This window comes from Oncorhynchus mykiss, chromosome 21 (genome assembly GCF_013265735.2).
Source record: "Oncorhynchus mykiss isolate Arlee chromosome 21, USDA_OmykA_1.1, whole genome shotgun sequence".
Lineage (NCBI taxonomy): Eukaryota > Metazoa > Chordata > Actinopteri > Salmoniformes > Salmonidae > Oncorhynchus > Oncorhynchus mykiss.
Genome location: NC_048585.1, coordinates 15,452,238 through 15,469,151, shown reverse-complemented (window position 1 = coordinate 15,469,151; position 16,914 = coordinate 15,452,238). Strand labels below are relative to the sequence as shown.

At 43.0% G+C, this 16,914-nt stretch overlaps 2 protein-coding genes across 4 annotated transcripts in view; one reads left to right on the top strand and one right to left on the bottom strand.

Annotated features, from left to right (window-relative positions):
* LOC110499821 (exocyst complex component 4) overlaps positions 1-6,608 on the bottom strand; it is a 237,494-nt gene extending 230,886 nt beyond the window's left edge. Inside the window, exons 1-2 of the mRNA XM_036957071.1 lie at positions 6,452-6,608; positions 2,804-2,993 (exon numbers count right to left, since the gene is read on the bottom strand). Of these exons, the coding sequence (XP_036812966.1) occupies positions 2,804-2,993; positions 6,452-6,531 (270 nt within the window). The 5' untranslated portion in view covers positions 6,532-6,608. The remainder of the gene's footprint in view (positions 1-2,803; positions 2,994-6,451) is intronic.
* A 6,668-nt stretch (positions 6,609-13,276) lies between these two features.
* LOC110500993 (MICOS complex subunit MIC19) overlaps positions 13,277-16,914 on the top strand; it is a 107,446-nt gene continuing 103,808 nt past the window's right edge. For 2 of the 3 annotated variants that reach the window (XM_036957069.1, XM_036957068.1), the window contains exons 1-3: positions 13,277-13,523; positions 14,646-14,984; positions 15,684-15,807. In XM_036957069.1, coding sequence (XP_036812964.1) covers positions 13,443-13,523; positions 14,646-14,984; positions 15,684-15,807 — 544 coding nt within the window. In that variant the 5' untranslated portion in view covers positions 13,277-13,442. The remainder of the gene's footprint in view (positions 13,524-14,645; positions 14,985-15,683; positions 15,808-16,914) is intronic. The other variant, XM_036957070.1, reaches the window with a different exon arrangement.

Sequence of the window (16,914 nt, the reverse complement as noted above, 5' to 3'; positions counted from 1 at the left end):
GATGCTGCCACCCCTGTACTTCACGGTTGGGATGGTGTTCTTCAGCTTGCAAGCCTCCCCCTTTTTCCTCCAAACATAATGGTCATTATGTCCAAACAGTTCTATTTTTGTTTCATCAGACCAGAGGACAATTCTCCAAAAAGTACAATCTTTGTCTCCATGCGCAGTTGCAAACCGCAGTCTGGATTTCTTATGGTGGTTTTGGAGCAGTGGCTTCTTCCTTGCTGAGCGGCCTTTCAGGTTATGTCGATATAGGACTCGTTTTACTGTGGATATAGATACTTTTGTACCGGTTTCCTCCAGCATCTTCACAAGGTCCTTTGCTGTTGTTCTGGGATTGATTTGCACTTTTCGCACCAAAGTACGTTCATCTCTAGGAGACAGAACGTGTGTCCTTCCTGAGTGGTATGACAGATGCGTGGTCCCATGGTGTTCATACTTACATACTATTGTGGTAGAGGAATGTGGTACCGTCAGGCATTTGGAAATTGCTCCCAAGGATGAACCAGACTTGAGGTCTACAATTTATTTTAGACCAGTGTTCCTGAGGGTCTTGGCTGATTTCTTTTGATTTTCCCATGATGTCAAGCAACGAGGCACTGAATTTGAAGTAGGGCTTTGAAATATATCCACAGGTACAAATTATGTAAATTAGCCTATCGGAAGCTTCTAAAGCCATGACATAATTTTCTGGAATTTTCCAAGCTGTTTAAAAGGTACAGTCATCTTAATATACTTAAACTTCTGACCCACTGGAATTGTGATACAGTGAATTATAAGTGAAATAATATGTCTGTAAAAAATTGTAGGAAAAATTACTTGTGTCATGAACAAAGTAGATGTCTTAACAGACTTGCCAAAACTATAGTTTGTTAACAAGAAATGTGTGGAGTGATTGAAAAACTAGTTTTAATGACTCCAACCTAAGTGTATGTAAACTCGGGTGCACCTCAGCCACGCACAAGGTACTAAACGATATCATAATCGCCATCGATAAAAGACAGTACTGTGCAGCCATCTTCATCAACCTGGCCAAGGCTTTCAACTCTGTCAATCACCGTATCCTTATCGGCAGACTCAACAGCCTTGGTTTCTCAAATGACTGCCTCGCCTGGTTCACCAACTACTCAGACAGAGTTCAGTGTGTCAAATTGGAGGGCTTGTTGTCCGGACCTCTGACAGTCTCTATGGGGGTACCACAGTGTTCAATTCTCGGGCCGACTCTTTTCTCTGTATATATCAACGATGTTGCTCTAGCTGCGGATGATTCCCTGATCCACCTCTACGCAGACGACACCATTCTGTATACATCTGGCCCTTCTTTGGACACTGTGTTAACTAACCGCCAAACGAGCTTCAATGCCATTCAACACTGCTTCCGTAGCCTCCAACTGCTCTTAAACGCTAGTAAAAACTAAAAATACCTAGGTGCCTGGCAAGACTGTAAACTCTCCTTCCACACTCACATTAAGCAACTCCAATCCAAAATTAAATCTAGAATCAGCTTCCTATTTCGCAACAAATCCTCCATCACTCATGCTGCCAAACATACCCTTGTAAAACTGACCATCCTACCGATCGTCGACTTCGTCGATGTCATTTACAAAATAGCTTCCAATACTCTACTCAGCAAACTGGATGCATGCAGTCTATCACAGTGCCATCCGTTTTGTCACCAAAGCCCCCTTTTCAACCCACCACTGCGACCTGTATGTTCTAGTCTGCTGGTCCTCGCTACACATTCGTCGCCAGACCCAGCTCCGCCTCATCTCAGCTCACTGGTCACGATAACAACACCCACCCGTAGCACGCGCTCCAGCAGGTAAATCACACTGGTTGTCCCCAAAGCCAACACCTCTTTTAGCCGCCTTTCCTTCCAGTTCTCTGCTGCCATTGACTGGAACGAATTGCAAAAATCGCTGAAGCTGGAGACTTATATTTGCGTCACTAACTTTAAACATCAGCTATCTGAGCAGCTAACCAAAACGCTGCAGCTGTACATAACCCATCTGTAAATAGCCCACACAATCTACCTACCTCATCCCCATATTGTTTTTATTTACTTTTCCACCCCAGTATTTCTACTTGCACATCATCATCTGCTCAGTGTTCATTTGCTAAACTGTCATTACTTCGCTACTATGGCCTATTTATTGCCTTACCTCCTCACGCCATTTGCACAAACTGTATATAGACTTTCTTTTTTTCTATTGTGTTATTGACTGCACGCTTGTTAATTCCATGTGTAAATCTGTGTTGTTGTTTGTGTCGCACTGCTTTGCTTTATCTTGGCCAGGTCGCAGTTGTAAATGAGAACTTGTTCTAAACTAGCTTACCTGGTTAAATAAAAAAATAAAAACTGTACATCCAGACACACAGCCTGGAGAGATGGGAATGACATCACGCTGTTGTGGTACACTAGCGGGCTATCCCAGAGGCTCTAACAGTGACGCAGGTGTCAGAGCGAGCACGCACGCACATGCACACACGCACACACACACACACACACACACACACACACACACACACACAAGAAATCAGCCAGGCCCTTACACTGCCTGCTGCTAATGTCCTTGATGTACAACTCCCTGGGACCATCACTCTGCCTTCACACTGTTATTCACAGACCATGCACATGTTCTGAATGTTTTGTTGAAAATGTTTTTACTTTGTAACTCTGCATTGTGGGAAAGGGCTGGTAAAGTAAGCATTTCACAGTAAAGTCTACAATTGATGTATTTGGCACATCAGGTGACAAATTCAATTGGATTTGATTTGAAACATTGTGCGTGTTCCCTCTCACCCCTTTGATCTTGTTACGGGAGCTGGTGATTCTCTCGGTGATGCTCTGGTAGGTGCGGATGGCTGTGGTCAGCTCAGCGTAGTGTTGGACAATCTGCTCATCCAGGTCCCGGTCGCACTTCTCAAACGCCTCCTCCAGGCGGCCCTTCTCCGTCTCTCTGTCCTGCTTGTCATCGCTGCTGGACAGGGTCCTACACAGACACAGGCCAATGCTCATCAATTGTCTGTCAAGGTGTCACCTTGTGGTCCTTTTCGTAATCTTGTGTAGGCCTAACTTCTAGTTAATAATTTTTTCTAGTCACTAGATCTGGGTAAAATACAGGCAGCTAGTAGCCTAGCGGTTAGAGTGTTGGGTCAGTAAGCGAGAGGTCACTAGTTCGAATTCCTGAGCTGACAAGATGAAAAATATGATGATGTGCCCTTGAGCAAGGCACTTAACCCTAATTTCTCCAGGGTCGCCGATGATAATGACAGACTATTGGCCGTAGTGTACGTGTTCCTGAGAGTCGTAGTGTACGTGTTCCTGAGAGTCGTAGTGTACGTGTTCCTGAGAGTCGTAGTGTACGTGTTCCTGAGATTCGTAGTGTACGTGTTCCTGAGAGTCGTAGTGTAGTGTACGTGTTTCTGAGAGTCGTAGTGTAGTGTACGTGTTCCTGAGAGTCGTAGTGTACGTGTTCCTGAGAGTCGTAGTGTAGTGTACGTGTTTCTGAGAGTCGTAGTGTAGTGTACGTGTTCCTGAGAGTCGTAGTGTAGTGTACGTGTTCCTGAGAGTCGTAGTGTAGTGTACGTGTTCCTGAGAGTCGTAGTGTAGTGTACGTGTTCCTGAGAGTCGTAGTGTAGTGTACGTGTTCCTGAGAGTCGTAGTGTAGTGTACGTGTTCCTGAGAGTCGTAGTGTAGTGTACGTGTTCCTGAGAGTCGTAGTGTAGTGTACGTGTTCCTGAGAGTCGTAGTGTACGTGTTCCTGAGAGTCGTAGTGTACGTGTTCCTGAGAGTCGTAGTGTAGTGTACGTGTTTCTGAGAGTCGTAGTGTACGTGTTCCTGAGAGTCGTAGTGTAGTGTACGTGTTCCTGAGAGTCGTAGTGTAGTGTACGTGTTCCTGAGAGTCGTAGTGTAGTGTACGTGTTCCTGAGAGTCGTAGTGTAGTGTACGTGTTCCTGAGAGTCGTAGTGTAGTGTACGTGTTCCTGAGAGTCGTAGTGTAGTGTACGTGTTCCTGAGAGTCGTAGTGTAGTGTACGTGTTCCTGAGAGTCGTAGTGTAGTGTACGTGTTCCTGAGAGTCGTAGTGTAGTGTACGTGTTTCTGAGAGTCGTAGTGTAGGTGTTTCTGAGAGTCGTAGTGTAGTGTACGTGTTCCTGAGAGTCGTAGTGTAGTGTACGTGTTCCTGAGAGTCGTAGTGTAGTGTACGTGTTCCTGAGAGTCGTAGTGTAGTGTACGTGTTCCTGAGAGTCGTAGTGTACGTGTTCCTGAGAGTCATATGAATTACGGGTTCATAATATTTTGCAGCTTAAACCACTCAAACGCTGGAGTCAAATGAATATGAAGAAAAAAATGTAATAAAATCAACATGCCAAACAGGCTCAAGAAACCACACTAGACAACCACAATAGTGTTGGTCATTTTGGCTCTGAATGTTGGATTTTGGCAGAGATTTTGTTGCAGATATTTTATTAATGTTTAGGAATTGATGAAAGGGCCAGTCTTACATAATAAATGGGCTGGATCTGGCTGATGGGCGACCAGTTGAATAGCCCTGTCCTAAAGTAAAGAATGATCATACAAAATTGGCGTAACATAAAAGTGCCAGGTTTTATATCCTGAAAACCATGCCAGTTTTGTATGTCACAGACCCAGGGGATGGGACAATGTTGAGTAACAGACTTGACAACACTTGTTTTTGCCCTGTATTTCATCAAACTCCAAACCACACATAAAATAAGGGGAGAGGTAAAAGTCTCCCTCAAGAGCTCATTAAAGCCTCTTCGCTCTTCACACACAGCTGAAAGCTGGAAGGGGGAGAAGATTCTCAACGGCATCCCCCTAGAGTGGCTTGAGATGCCTACTTGACACAAGTCAGAGCTGAAACACAAAGCAAGTGATCTTATCCATTCTCTGTGTAACAGTATTTTTTTAAACCGTCCCCTCGCCCATACCCGGGCGCGAACTAGGGACCTTCTGCACACATCAACAGTCACCCTCGAAGCATCGTTACCCATCGCTCCACAAAAGCCGCGGCTCTTGCAGAGCAAGGGGAACTACTACTTCAAGGTCTCAGAGCAAGTGACGTCACTGATTGAAACGCTATTTAGCGCCCACGCTAACTAAGCTAGCCGTTTCACATCCGTTACACTCACCCCCCTTTTGACCTTCCTCCTTTTCCGCAGCAACCAGTAATCCGGGTCACGGCACCAATGTAACAGTATATTTTTAAACCGTCCCCTCGCCCATACCCGGGCGCGAACTAGGGACCTTCTGCACACATCAACAGTCACCCTCGAAGCATCGTTACCCATCGCTCCACAAAAGCCGCGGCTCTTGCAGAGCAAGGGGAACTACTACTTCAAGGTCTCAGAGCAAGTGACGTCACTGATTGAAACGCTATTTAGCGCCCACGCTAACTAAGCTAGCCGTTTCACATCCGTTACACCTGTTAATGTAATATAACTAGTTATTTCCCTATAACTAGTTATTTCCCATGCCGTCATGTCCAACCTAACTAGTTTACATACTTCATATAACCTCACCTAAACTTAGCGAACCTGAATCCTTAGCTCTGACATGCACCATCACCCTTGACTAATTCAAACACTAGACTGACAGTAGCCTAGTCCCTTTTAGAATCCGAAAGTGGCATGGGGTAACCGTGGTAACAGTCTGGCGTTTTAGGCAAGCAGTAGCCATAAGTAAAGGTACATAAGAAAGCGCGTGCAGAATAGGATTTTGCCTCAAAGTGCTGCACCCTCGCCCCATGCACACTGACATCTGTCAAACCCAGTAGACGGCAGCTCCGTTTTATCTAGAGAAAAAAGGGGTAAAGAGAGCTACTCTACTAAGTTACGGCAATGGCTACTTTAAATGGCGTGGAAACACACAGTAAACGACATGTCATGACATAAACGACACTGTTCAAGCTAAGGCCAACCCATGATGATCAATGCACCCTGGCAGCAAAGCAGGCAATAAATGGGTGCTGATGCTGAATAACAAGTATGCATTGGATATTTCGTTTTAGTTAGCTAATAAGTTATCTTGTCTCTGTACCAAGTCGCGAGATTGTTGTATGAGCAGGGGAGGTCAGCTGTCAAAAGCGTGACAGCTAGCTAACTTTCAGCTAGCTAGCAAGTGGCTTCTTCCTCACGCTTTCCTTGTGACTATTGAAGAAGAGTGTTATTTGACTCACAATGATGATAAACACTGCTAAATTATGCGAACAGGTCGCGATGACAAACATTAGCTAGCCTAGCTGACTAACATTTCCTCAAAACTCGCTTGACATAAAACTAGCTAGCTAACAGATAGGAAGCTAACAACAGGAAGGATGTTTCTCCTTGTCCACGACCTGAAATGACAGGCCTAGTTATTGAAAACAGTAGTGCCCACTGGCGTATTATGTCGATAGGATAATTCAACCGTCAATTTGAGTGAGCTTACCTTATAACGGAGATAAGTAAGCCTGAAGGGTCTTTGCTTTTGCTAACAGCACTCCGGTATCTCCCTGTATCAGCTGCCATTTTTCCAGCTACTGCACCCAAACAGAATGACAACCTACCAATGAGAGACGAGGAAAATTGTTCCAACTTCGGTAGTGTGGCTGAGAAAGCTGGGAGTTGTAGTCCAAAATCTGTCTAGACTTGTTTATATTGTTCTTAGTAGTTTTATTTCATTCAAATCCTGTGTGCTTACAAAACGCCCATTGGCGATTTTAGCATGTAAATCTTGGTGGGGCAAACAAAAAACAAAAATGTTAGATGCATGCCATGAAAGCCACATTACTACATTAATTGCACTATAACTGTGACAAACTGTTAGGGCCTACATAAAGCTGTCCCAACAGCAGAGCGTTCTTTTCAGCACCACGGAGTGAATCCTGACCACTGATACACCTGGCTATCAGCGTAGCCTTGTCTGGCAGCGGAAAAATTTATTCAGCCTCATTTACTGCCTTTAAAAAAAACGTTGCTGACATGGCTGAGTTGCTTAAACAAATGTGGTTTCTAATGACAATTGAGATGTACAAACTATGGCATAAGCGGATGGCAAGCGGATAAGAAGCAATCTGTAATTTCGATTGAGACATTAATGAGAGAGCTAGGACGGATGTAGTCAACATAACAATTTGTTTAGCACTTTTGAAATTGAAATGTACAGTGACAGAATCCAGAACATGAGCAGTGTTCTCCCTGTACACCAAGACAAAATCGTAGGATAAATAAACAGGGCATATTAGCAGACAATGAAAGCTCTTAAAATATTAAATGATTACATTTCTCTAAAACCGGCTATAGGCTTCATGTGCACCACCAAGTCAGAACAGTAGGCTCAGTTATGAGGGGCAAAGGGACCAAATTATTAGGGTGAGGCACATGGGCTTACTTTCTTAGCTACAGTATACATATCTCCCTGGAATATTACATAATTTATGCAGCAGCATACAAGACATTTTTGGACTCACCTTGTTCTGCTGTACTCACTTGAACAGGAAGGTGGTGCGGTGGCCTTTCTTGTGGGAACATTTTGTCATCAAGCTTTGTCATCAAAGTATGGCATTCTCTGGATTTTTTGGTGCTTTCAAGGCAAGTGGGAACTCGGAAAAAAACGAGTTTGAATCATGACGTGAGTGATCTTCAGGTTGGAGCTCTAGAAAGAGGCCAAGTTCCTGACATGGAATTCTGAGTTGGATGATCGTTCAAATCGTATTTTCCCAGTCGGAGATCGTTTTATTCCGAGTTCCCAGTTGTCTTGATGTCACTGAAGTCTGAGATTTCCCAGTTCCGAATTCTCAGTTGTATAGAACGCGGCAGAAGTCATGCTGGATGGACAGCATGGCCAATGTATTCAACCTTTTCTGGCCCATGGAGTTGAATGTTAATCCTTTTAAGCTTGGAAAAGAGACCCTTAAACCCAGACTTGGACCACATACCCACTCCACTCAATAGCAGGCTAGTTATGGCTTTGCAACACTTGCAGTTAGTCACTGATTCCTTCCAAACCACTCATTGTTGAATTTGCGATTTCCAACTTGTTGTGTAATGTTTATGTCCAATGGCAGAGGATCACCGATACATTTTATCGATCATTTCTCTTCATATGACAAGGATTGAAAAGGATTTGCCAGTACATTGTCAACGTGATTCATGATGATGACTGCTTGTCTAGCTTTCTAGCTAAGATTTTGAAACTATGATGTTGACAAGATATAACGTCATTTTATCTGTGGCCAATGACCTTGAGGCTTCTTGGATGGGCACTTCTAATGTAACTCTATGGCAGCACCCAAGGGACTTGAATTTTCTAGCTCTCCCCGTAAATTTTGTGGTGATGTAGTGTCCCCATGAGTGACAGAACACTGAGCCAATCACGGCGCAACTAGAGAACATGACCAACTCCTGTGCTCTGTATTTTCCGCTGGCTGCCCCACCACCACAGAAAGCACTGAGCTCGGCTGAAACACCTGCATTTTGGAGCCGCCTTCCTCAAGAAAGCAAAAAAGAGACCATGTTTGTATGCAGCTTTATTTTTTACATTGTTTGCAAACTGATATGTGACACACATTAATGCCAAAATATCATGCAAAACAGGCAACAATTATTACTTTTTTTTTTGTTAAACATGTGGGGCTCAAATGACGGGTCGCCACTGAAAACACCACTTCCATAGTAACCGTTGTATGTTGCATTTATCATACTACTGTTCTATTGCAAATGTCTTTCATTGCTGTGCTTGTTTCTGCAAGAACACTTCTGATATCCCACAAGAACCCTTCTGTTGTGTTGCATACTGCTTGCTTCAGCAAGAACACTACTGATATCTTGCAAAATGTCTTGAAGAAAATCTAAATGCAATTACAGTAAAAGTACTGAAGCACACCCTTTGATTTCCAGTCTAGCCCTCACGGTAGGCTACAGTGAACGAGAGAGCCAGGGGGACAGAAAAGGGAAGAGAGAGATAACGTGCGCATGCATGCGTGAGCATGTGCGCGAGCGTGAGAGATTGTGTGAGTGTGTTTTAATGGCTTTCTGTTTTTAGGACATATAGCTCCGCGTTTTCCAGAACTGCTCCTCTGTATCTCTGACAATCTCGAAACAAACCGAATGGGAGAAGGCATTGATTTTGGTGGGGAAGGGGTCGATCCAACAGGCCCAGTGCTGATTGATGTGCCTGTGGACAGCAGAGATAACATTGTGGGAGATCTTGGCGTTCCCTCCAAAATAGAAACAATCACTGTGTCATGCAGGGCCACTTTCTCTTTGATGGGCGCATGCTTCTAACTTCCTTGGGCCAAGTTCAATTTCAAGTTCTTATCACCCTCCCCTCCCTGCAGCCAATGTCCCATTTTACGTGTCTCGGGCTAATCTACTGCCCTCTCTCCAATGACATGGCACCAAGGTCATTTGTCAGCAGATTCTGTAGATGTACACTAAATGATTGCTGTGTGACTGACATCTGTAGTTGTAAAGGACAACAACAGTCAGCCTGGCTCCTGTTATTTCTGTATATTAACGTCTCACTGCTGTTAAAACTGGTGCATTTTTGGACAGTTCAGGGTTTAAGAATAATCATTTTGTGTGATATTGCATTTAATATTTTAAACCAGTTTTCAGTTCTGAGTCCCCTCATTTCAGATTAAGGAGGAGGCACAGTAGCTGCAAATTGTATTTAAACTCACTAATACAGGACAGGTGAAACAGGTGAAAGGCGTGAAAAAAATAGTTTTGTAATATCTCAATTCAATGTTTTCCCACACCATCTACAACTATCACTTCTGGAGATAATGTGTGAGATATAGGTGTAGGATCACCCTGTTGCAGGATAACTTGTAGTGTATTTGAAAGGCTTCTGAAGTTTGTAATTTCCACTTTGAAATTTCTGTCTTGATTCTCCCTAATGAAAAATGTCAGTTAATTATAATCTGGTTAGGCGAGGTGCTGTGGAGTATAGACAGCCAAGCTGTCTACTGTCTATACCCTGATGAAGACAGCTTGGCTGTCAAAACGTTATTATTACATTATTGCATCTGAACTCCAAGAGTGTGTGGCTCTCCTTTTGTTTTTCATTAATCATAATTCACATTTCCTGTTCCTGCTGTAGCACACTGGCTCAAATGAAGATCCTCCATCTGTATCTGCTTGTATAGAGGAGTAAAATGTTGTTTCCAAGGTAACAGCGTATGTGTGCGTATTACATAGCTTACCGTAGAATAGACCATGGGACTGTTTTTCTTTCTGTCACATCATTTCAATGTAAATCTGGTTATGTTCATTTTTAAATTAGGTTTAATCATCCACACACACAGCAAATAGGCCAGTGATACCTACAGTAGTGTAGATTTTTCAGTGTACCATTTCTAGTGTTGATTCAGGAGTTAAATTAGCTCTGTAAGTGTTCAATTGACACTCATTGGTGTAAATAAAGAACCCTAATATTGGTGTTAATAACCGCTGGCACGTTCAGCAGGATGCAACATTTTGTAACTTTCAGATAGAAATATGCTATGTAGAACAAACATGCCTCTCTTGACATGTAGGATAGGAAATCACGTCAGCTCTATTTATGGCATTTCTATCTGCAACGTTCAACAATATTTGGCAACTGACCATGGACCCGAGTTGAACCAAAACCACACCCATCAATGTAATATTTCCCAGCATGCTCTATTGCAGGTTGATTTTTTTGAATTGTTTGTTTCAATATGTATGTTTTTGCATGTACATTGATTGACATGTTTTTTTCTAAACCAATCCAATCTGTTACTTGGATTTATTGCACCTGTTATTTAAATGGTTGTTCCAGTTTAGATTCTTTAGGTAGTCTCATCCCAAACTCTGGCAGGATTCCAATAGGAATTACAAATATGACTTGCAGGCCTGATGTGGCCTGTAAAACCATGAGTTTCAGCCCACTGTATTAGGGTAAAACTAGGCCCTCAAAATAAAGCATATTGTATTGTCTTTAAGAATTTTATTTCAATAATAACATATTCGCTTAGGATCTCACTTGGTGAATGCCATAGGACTGAAAATGCAACAACCATGTCCCTGTCACTTACAAATTCAGTCTTGGGTGGTAACTCTACAATTCACTTGAAAGGCAAGGCACACTGGGAAATATGCAAATAAGGCTTTACACTAAGAAGAGTGTTAATTTAACACTTAAAATTGTGGACCCGTATAGACACTGGAACAGTGTTAAATTGAACACCTTCAGTGTTGATTTACCACTGGAGAATTTACTGTGCACCAACCCCCCAACTGGACAACATTCCAGAAGAAAATCCCCACTTTCACCACAAGGACTGTAAGTAACCCAACCATGTATATCATTGCATCAGCAATACAGATAACGATACTGTTAATCCTCTTTATAATGAAGTTCTCACAAGGCTACATATAGGATCATAGTTGCAGTCAGTTGTTCAATCCAATCTACATACAATATGTCTCTTGGATGTCTAACCATGTGCTCCCAAGGGCATTGCTGCCCAGGGTAACTGTTTATTATGTTTATTATGTAATATGTTCACACAAAGCCACTGTCTGGAGATAATATAAATATAAACAGGGGAAATGTTTCTCCCACTGTTGGCTTCATTAAAAACATTTAAAAATGTATTATCCAGAGAAATAGAAACACATGGGTTGCTCTGTGTGTGTATGTGTGTGTGTTTGGTTGTACCATCTTTGTGGAGACCAGAGGTCCTCACAAGGATAATAAAAACAAGGGATGTTCAGACAAGTGGGGATATTTCACTGGTCCACACAAGGAAAAATACTATTTTAGTGGTTAGGGTTCCAATTAGGGTTAGAATTAGAGTTAGGGGGTAAGTTTAGGGTTAGGCATGGAGGGTCAGGGTTAGGGGTGACTGGTTAGGGTTAGAATTAGAGTTAGGGGGTAGGTTTAGGTTAAAAATATATATTTTACCTTTATTTAGCTAGGCAAGTCAGTTAAGAACACATTTTTATTTTCAATGATGGCCTAGGAACAGTGGGTTAACTGCCTTGTTCAGGGGCAGAATGACAGATTTTTACCTTGTCAGCTCTGGGATTCAATCTTGCAACCTTTCGGTTACTTGTCCAACACTCTAACCACTAGGCTACCTGCCCGTGGCAGGTAGGTTTAGAATTAGAGTTAGGGGTTAGGTTTAGGGTGACGGGGTGACGGGTTAGGGTTAGAATCAGAGTTAGGGGTTAGGTTTAGGGTTAGGGTTAGGTGACGGGTTAGGGTTAGGGTTAGAATCAGAGTTAGGGGTTAGGTTTGGGATTAAGTGGGAAGGGTTAGGGTTAGGGTTAGGGGTTAGGGAAAATAGGATTTTGAATGGGAATCAATTGTTTTGTCCCCACAGGAACAGTAAAACAAATGTGTGTGAGTGTGTGTGTGTCTGCCTCTAGATCACACAGCTGTGAAAGGTTGTGCTTTGCTTCTGTCTCCTTAACAAAAATAAAAACCTGATTTAATAAACAAAAAGTCCTGTGGAAATGTTATCCCCTATTGTTTCACTATCGGTTTAATACCCGACAAAACCACACGCTCCAAAGATTCTAAAAACGTTACTACGAACCCACATATGCACCGATTGCCTTGCTGCGCTCTCGTTGAAAGCTATATGCATAGGCCTAGTAGTCTATATGGAATTCACCTCTGTGTTTTGCTATGAAGCTGAGCGTTGGAGAAATGTTACCAGTGTCAAATTCAAAGATGGACCTAGATTATAGGTGCAAGGACTGATTGTCCATGCATCATTGACAGTTTTCAACATATTTTAAATTTGTACATTGTTTGTTTACAAAGATTGAAATGACAACAAAAACATAGACAATTTAATAAAAGAACCTTAGCTTAGGTTTGATGGGGTTTGATAGAGTTTTAGCTGATGAACCTATTTATGCCTTTATTTTTCCCAAAATCACTAGGCCAATTGAAATTACCATTGAACAGCAGGGAATATGACAGATAGTCCAAACTCCTCTGTCTTTTGAAAGTATAATCCAAACTGATTAACAATTGTAAGGTTTTAAAGACCTAATATGTATATATATATATATATATATATATATAGCTAACTATAAAGTGTTGTATTTATTTTGAGTGGTTTACATCATGTCTTCTTTCTTCTCCCCACCAATTATCTATTTATTTGTTGGTTAATGTGTATGCATACACAATTGAAAGTGCACTATAATGATCCTTTTGGCTCTTAAAATATTCCCCAACCAATGGACACCTCTGTTGCACAAGACGTATTCTCACCTCCAATAAACGCAGCCTTTACTGGACAGCTGGCATGCTACGGAAGTGTTTCTGTGCGTGCGGCCCTGTAGCTCCCTGTCCCCGGTGTGCGACTTGACAATTTTGGCTAAAAACAGGTGGATGACAACAATTTCAATTGCATGCAGTTAGGTATTACTTTCGCTGATTGTAGTCAGAGATGGGAGCGAACAATAGCAGGCGCCGCGTCTCCTTTGAGTCGGATGAAAATGACAACATCACAGTTGTGAAGGGCATAAGGGTGAGTACTGAAAGGATGACAACAATGAGGTACTGCATAACCAAATGCTGTTCGGAAGTATTGAAGCGCGTTAAAAATGATAGGAACGACTGACTGCATTATTATATCCTTATTACCAAACAAATAGGCAATGCTATGCCAGAGTAACGTTTGTTATGGTAGCTAGGCTAGCTAACTTGCTGTCAGTTTGACACCTGCTTATGCAATGGCCTCGCGTTGTCTAAATTATGAATGACTGGATACAGCTAGACCTAGTTCTTAGTAATGACGACATTTAGTTTATAATAGATAATACTTGTATTTTATGACCTTGTAATTAACATTAGTTTAGTCCATGTTGCACCATTAAATCCATGTCATGCAAAACACGTGTCGTGAATTTTCTGTCTGACGTGTAAGCTGATAAGTGTTTAACTGTTGTAATGGACCCTGCGTGCCAATTTAAGTTAAATATAGGTTGAGAGGCTTTAGTTTAGTTTCAAGTAAAGACTAGTTGGCACGAAAATGCCTATTGTGATGCACCTTGTTGCTAGAAGACTCAGGACGATGTTTACATGGAATAATCTGCTGGTTGGTGTGTGGGGGTGTTTTCCTTCTGCATTCTTGCCACACGTGCTTGTACACATCAATAAACAAAACATACCTTACGGTTGTAGATTGTAACCCTATCAAGGTGTGTATCTATTGAACCTTTTTTGTTTTTTGAAATGATTTCAAAACTTCCAAAACCATACTTCAAGCAACTCCTGTTCAGACAGATGCCTTCCTCTAGCAATCGTATGTGTTATGTAATGGAACAGGGGGTCATGATCAAGGCTAGCCTAGGCCTAACTAATTGGGGGGGTGGACACATTTTAGCAGCGGTGTGTGCCACTGCTAAATGCATATTGGGATAACACTGCTCAGGCTGATGTGATAGAGCTAGTGCACCTAGAGTTGTAGCCTTGTGTGATTAAGTTGGCTGAGGCTTGGCAAGTAAATTGTGAGAACTTGCCTTTTAGACTTTGGAGTGTGGTGCAGTTGAAGTGTTTAGTGTTGCTCAGATCTGGTATCCTTGTTAGTTGTGCTTTTTTCTCTCCTGTTGGTATTCACTCACATATAGCTCTTCTCTCTCTTCTGCAGCTCTCTGAGAATGTCATCAACCGAATGAGGGAGCCCATAGCTCCCCTTCTTCCCCCCTCCCTTCCACAGGTCCCACCCCCTGTTGCTGCTCCCTCCTCCCTCCTCATTCCAGTGCCTCCCCTCAGACCCCCCTTCGATCCCATCACCTCGCTTCCACCCATAGAACCCATCGCACTACCACCTCAACCTCCTGCACCTGTCACTGAAGTAGTGGGTCCACCTCCACCCCCCATGGAACAGGTAGCAGCTCCGACCATCATTGACATGGTGATCCCGCCTCCTCCCCTAGCTGCTTTAAAGCCTGTGGCATCCCCTCCACCACCTGCATCTGTTGAGCAGGTAACCCTCCCACCACAGGTTGAACCCCTGGCACCCATCCCTGTTCCCGCTCCTGTTGCTGTTGAACTCAATACCATCCCTGCACCTCCTCCTGTAATCAAACCTGTTGCTGATCCTCCTGTAATCAAACCTGTTGCTCTTCCTCCTGTAATCGAACCCGTTGCTCTTCCTCCTGTAATTGAACCCGTTGTTCATCCTCCTGTAATCGAACCCGTTGTTCATCCTCCTGTAATCGAATCCGTTGCTTCTCCTCCTGTAATTGAACCTGTTGCTTCTCCTCCTGTAATCAAACCCGTTGCTCTTCCCCCTTTTATCAAACCCGTTGCTCTTCCTCCTGTAATCAAACCTGTTGCTTCTCCTCCTGTAATCAAACCTGTTGCTTCTCCTCCTGTAATCAAACCTGTTGCTGATCCTCCTGTAATCAAACCTGTTGCTGATCCTCCTGTAATCGAACCTGTTGCTTCTGCTCCTCCCATAGTTGAGCTTATTGCACCTCCTCCCCCTTCCGTAATTGAACCCATTGCTCCTCCTCCCCTTTCCTCTTCATTGGCATCAATCTCCTCCCCTGCTGTTGAGTCTGCTGCTCCTCCAATGGAAGCTTTCTCCCTGCAGCCTGCAGTCAAACCCATCACTCCGCCTCCTCCCCCAGCTGAATTCATTGCTCCTCCCCCTTGTGAACCCATTGCCCCTCCTCCTCAGCCCCCAGTGGAAGCTTTTGCTCCTCCTCCTGCCCCAGAACCAGTGGAAGTTGTTGGCACCCCTCTTCCTCCTCCCACCCCAGAGCCAGAACCAGTGGCTGCAGCTCCGCCAGCAGCACATGCAGGTGAGTTCTACTACGGCGTACAGACATAAGGGTCTCCTTTCTGTGTTTACAAACATTGCCGCACACAAGTTGGTGGCAGAACAAGGGGGGAGTTGTTAAAAAACGGCAGCAAAATAACTCAATACATGTTGCTTGAGTGCATTTCACACTACTTTTGGATTATAATTGGATTTTAAGGCTTATATGAATGTCCTGCTTACTATGTTTGTCATCATCACAAATCAACTGCATTATACTTTAAAAAAACACTTCAACCAGTAAAATGGCTCCTTGGCTAGCTTTTGCTACATCCTATATCAATGAGTGTTAGCATTCTAGCTAACAACCGCTGCATCCAAAATAATTATTTTGTAAAGATCACAACCAAATATAATCTTAGTGACAGTTCAAGCAATAATCAAAACATCTTTGCTATTTCTTTTGGTTTAGAAGTAATAAAAATGTAAATCTAGGCTATGTTGAATGTGCGCAGATGTCGATGCTTTCTTACTGCTGCCAAGAGTTTCCACAAAACAGTGTGACGTCAGTGTGTCGTGTCTGATAAAGGGTCTATAGTGTACAGCCATAAGGCTCTCGGTGGAACCATGCTTATATGACATGCATGCATTCATTCACACCACTCAAACTGTCAATGAGACTGTCAGTTAATTTACTGGTTCAGTTGGATTATTGCACTGTGTGCTGGTATTTGACCACCTCGTAACTAATTCAGAGGTGGTCAATCGTACTGCTGCCTCCACTTCCTCTGAAATGAGCTAAAGCAATTTGGCTTAAATTGACATGTTCACACAGCAGGTCACAGTCATGACCCCAGGCATCACACTGTTCAGTGGGTTAGAAGTGCAGCTTTTGGGATCTGTACTCAGTGATCATTTGGGAATCTTGACCTTACTTTTAAGTCAGCCCACGCATACAGCACAAATGTTCTCTCCCCTCTGATTGTAATTAGTCTTCGTTCTCAGGATTCCGCTCACAGTGGCCTCTGGTATTATGATTCATTGGCATCGCCAAAGCGCTAATGAAACGATTAATTCTTACTTGTAATAAAGTTAATGAATTGATGCCGCTCTTAAGCCCATTTCCTATATTTTAGCCCACTAGGCAGCT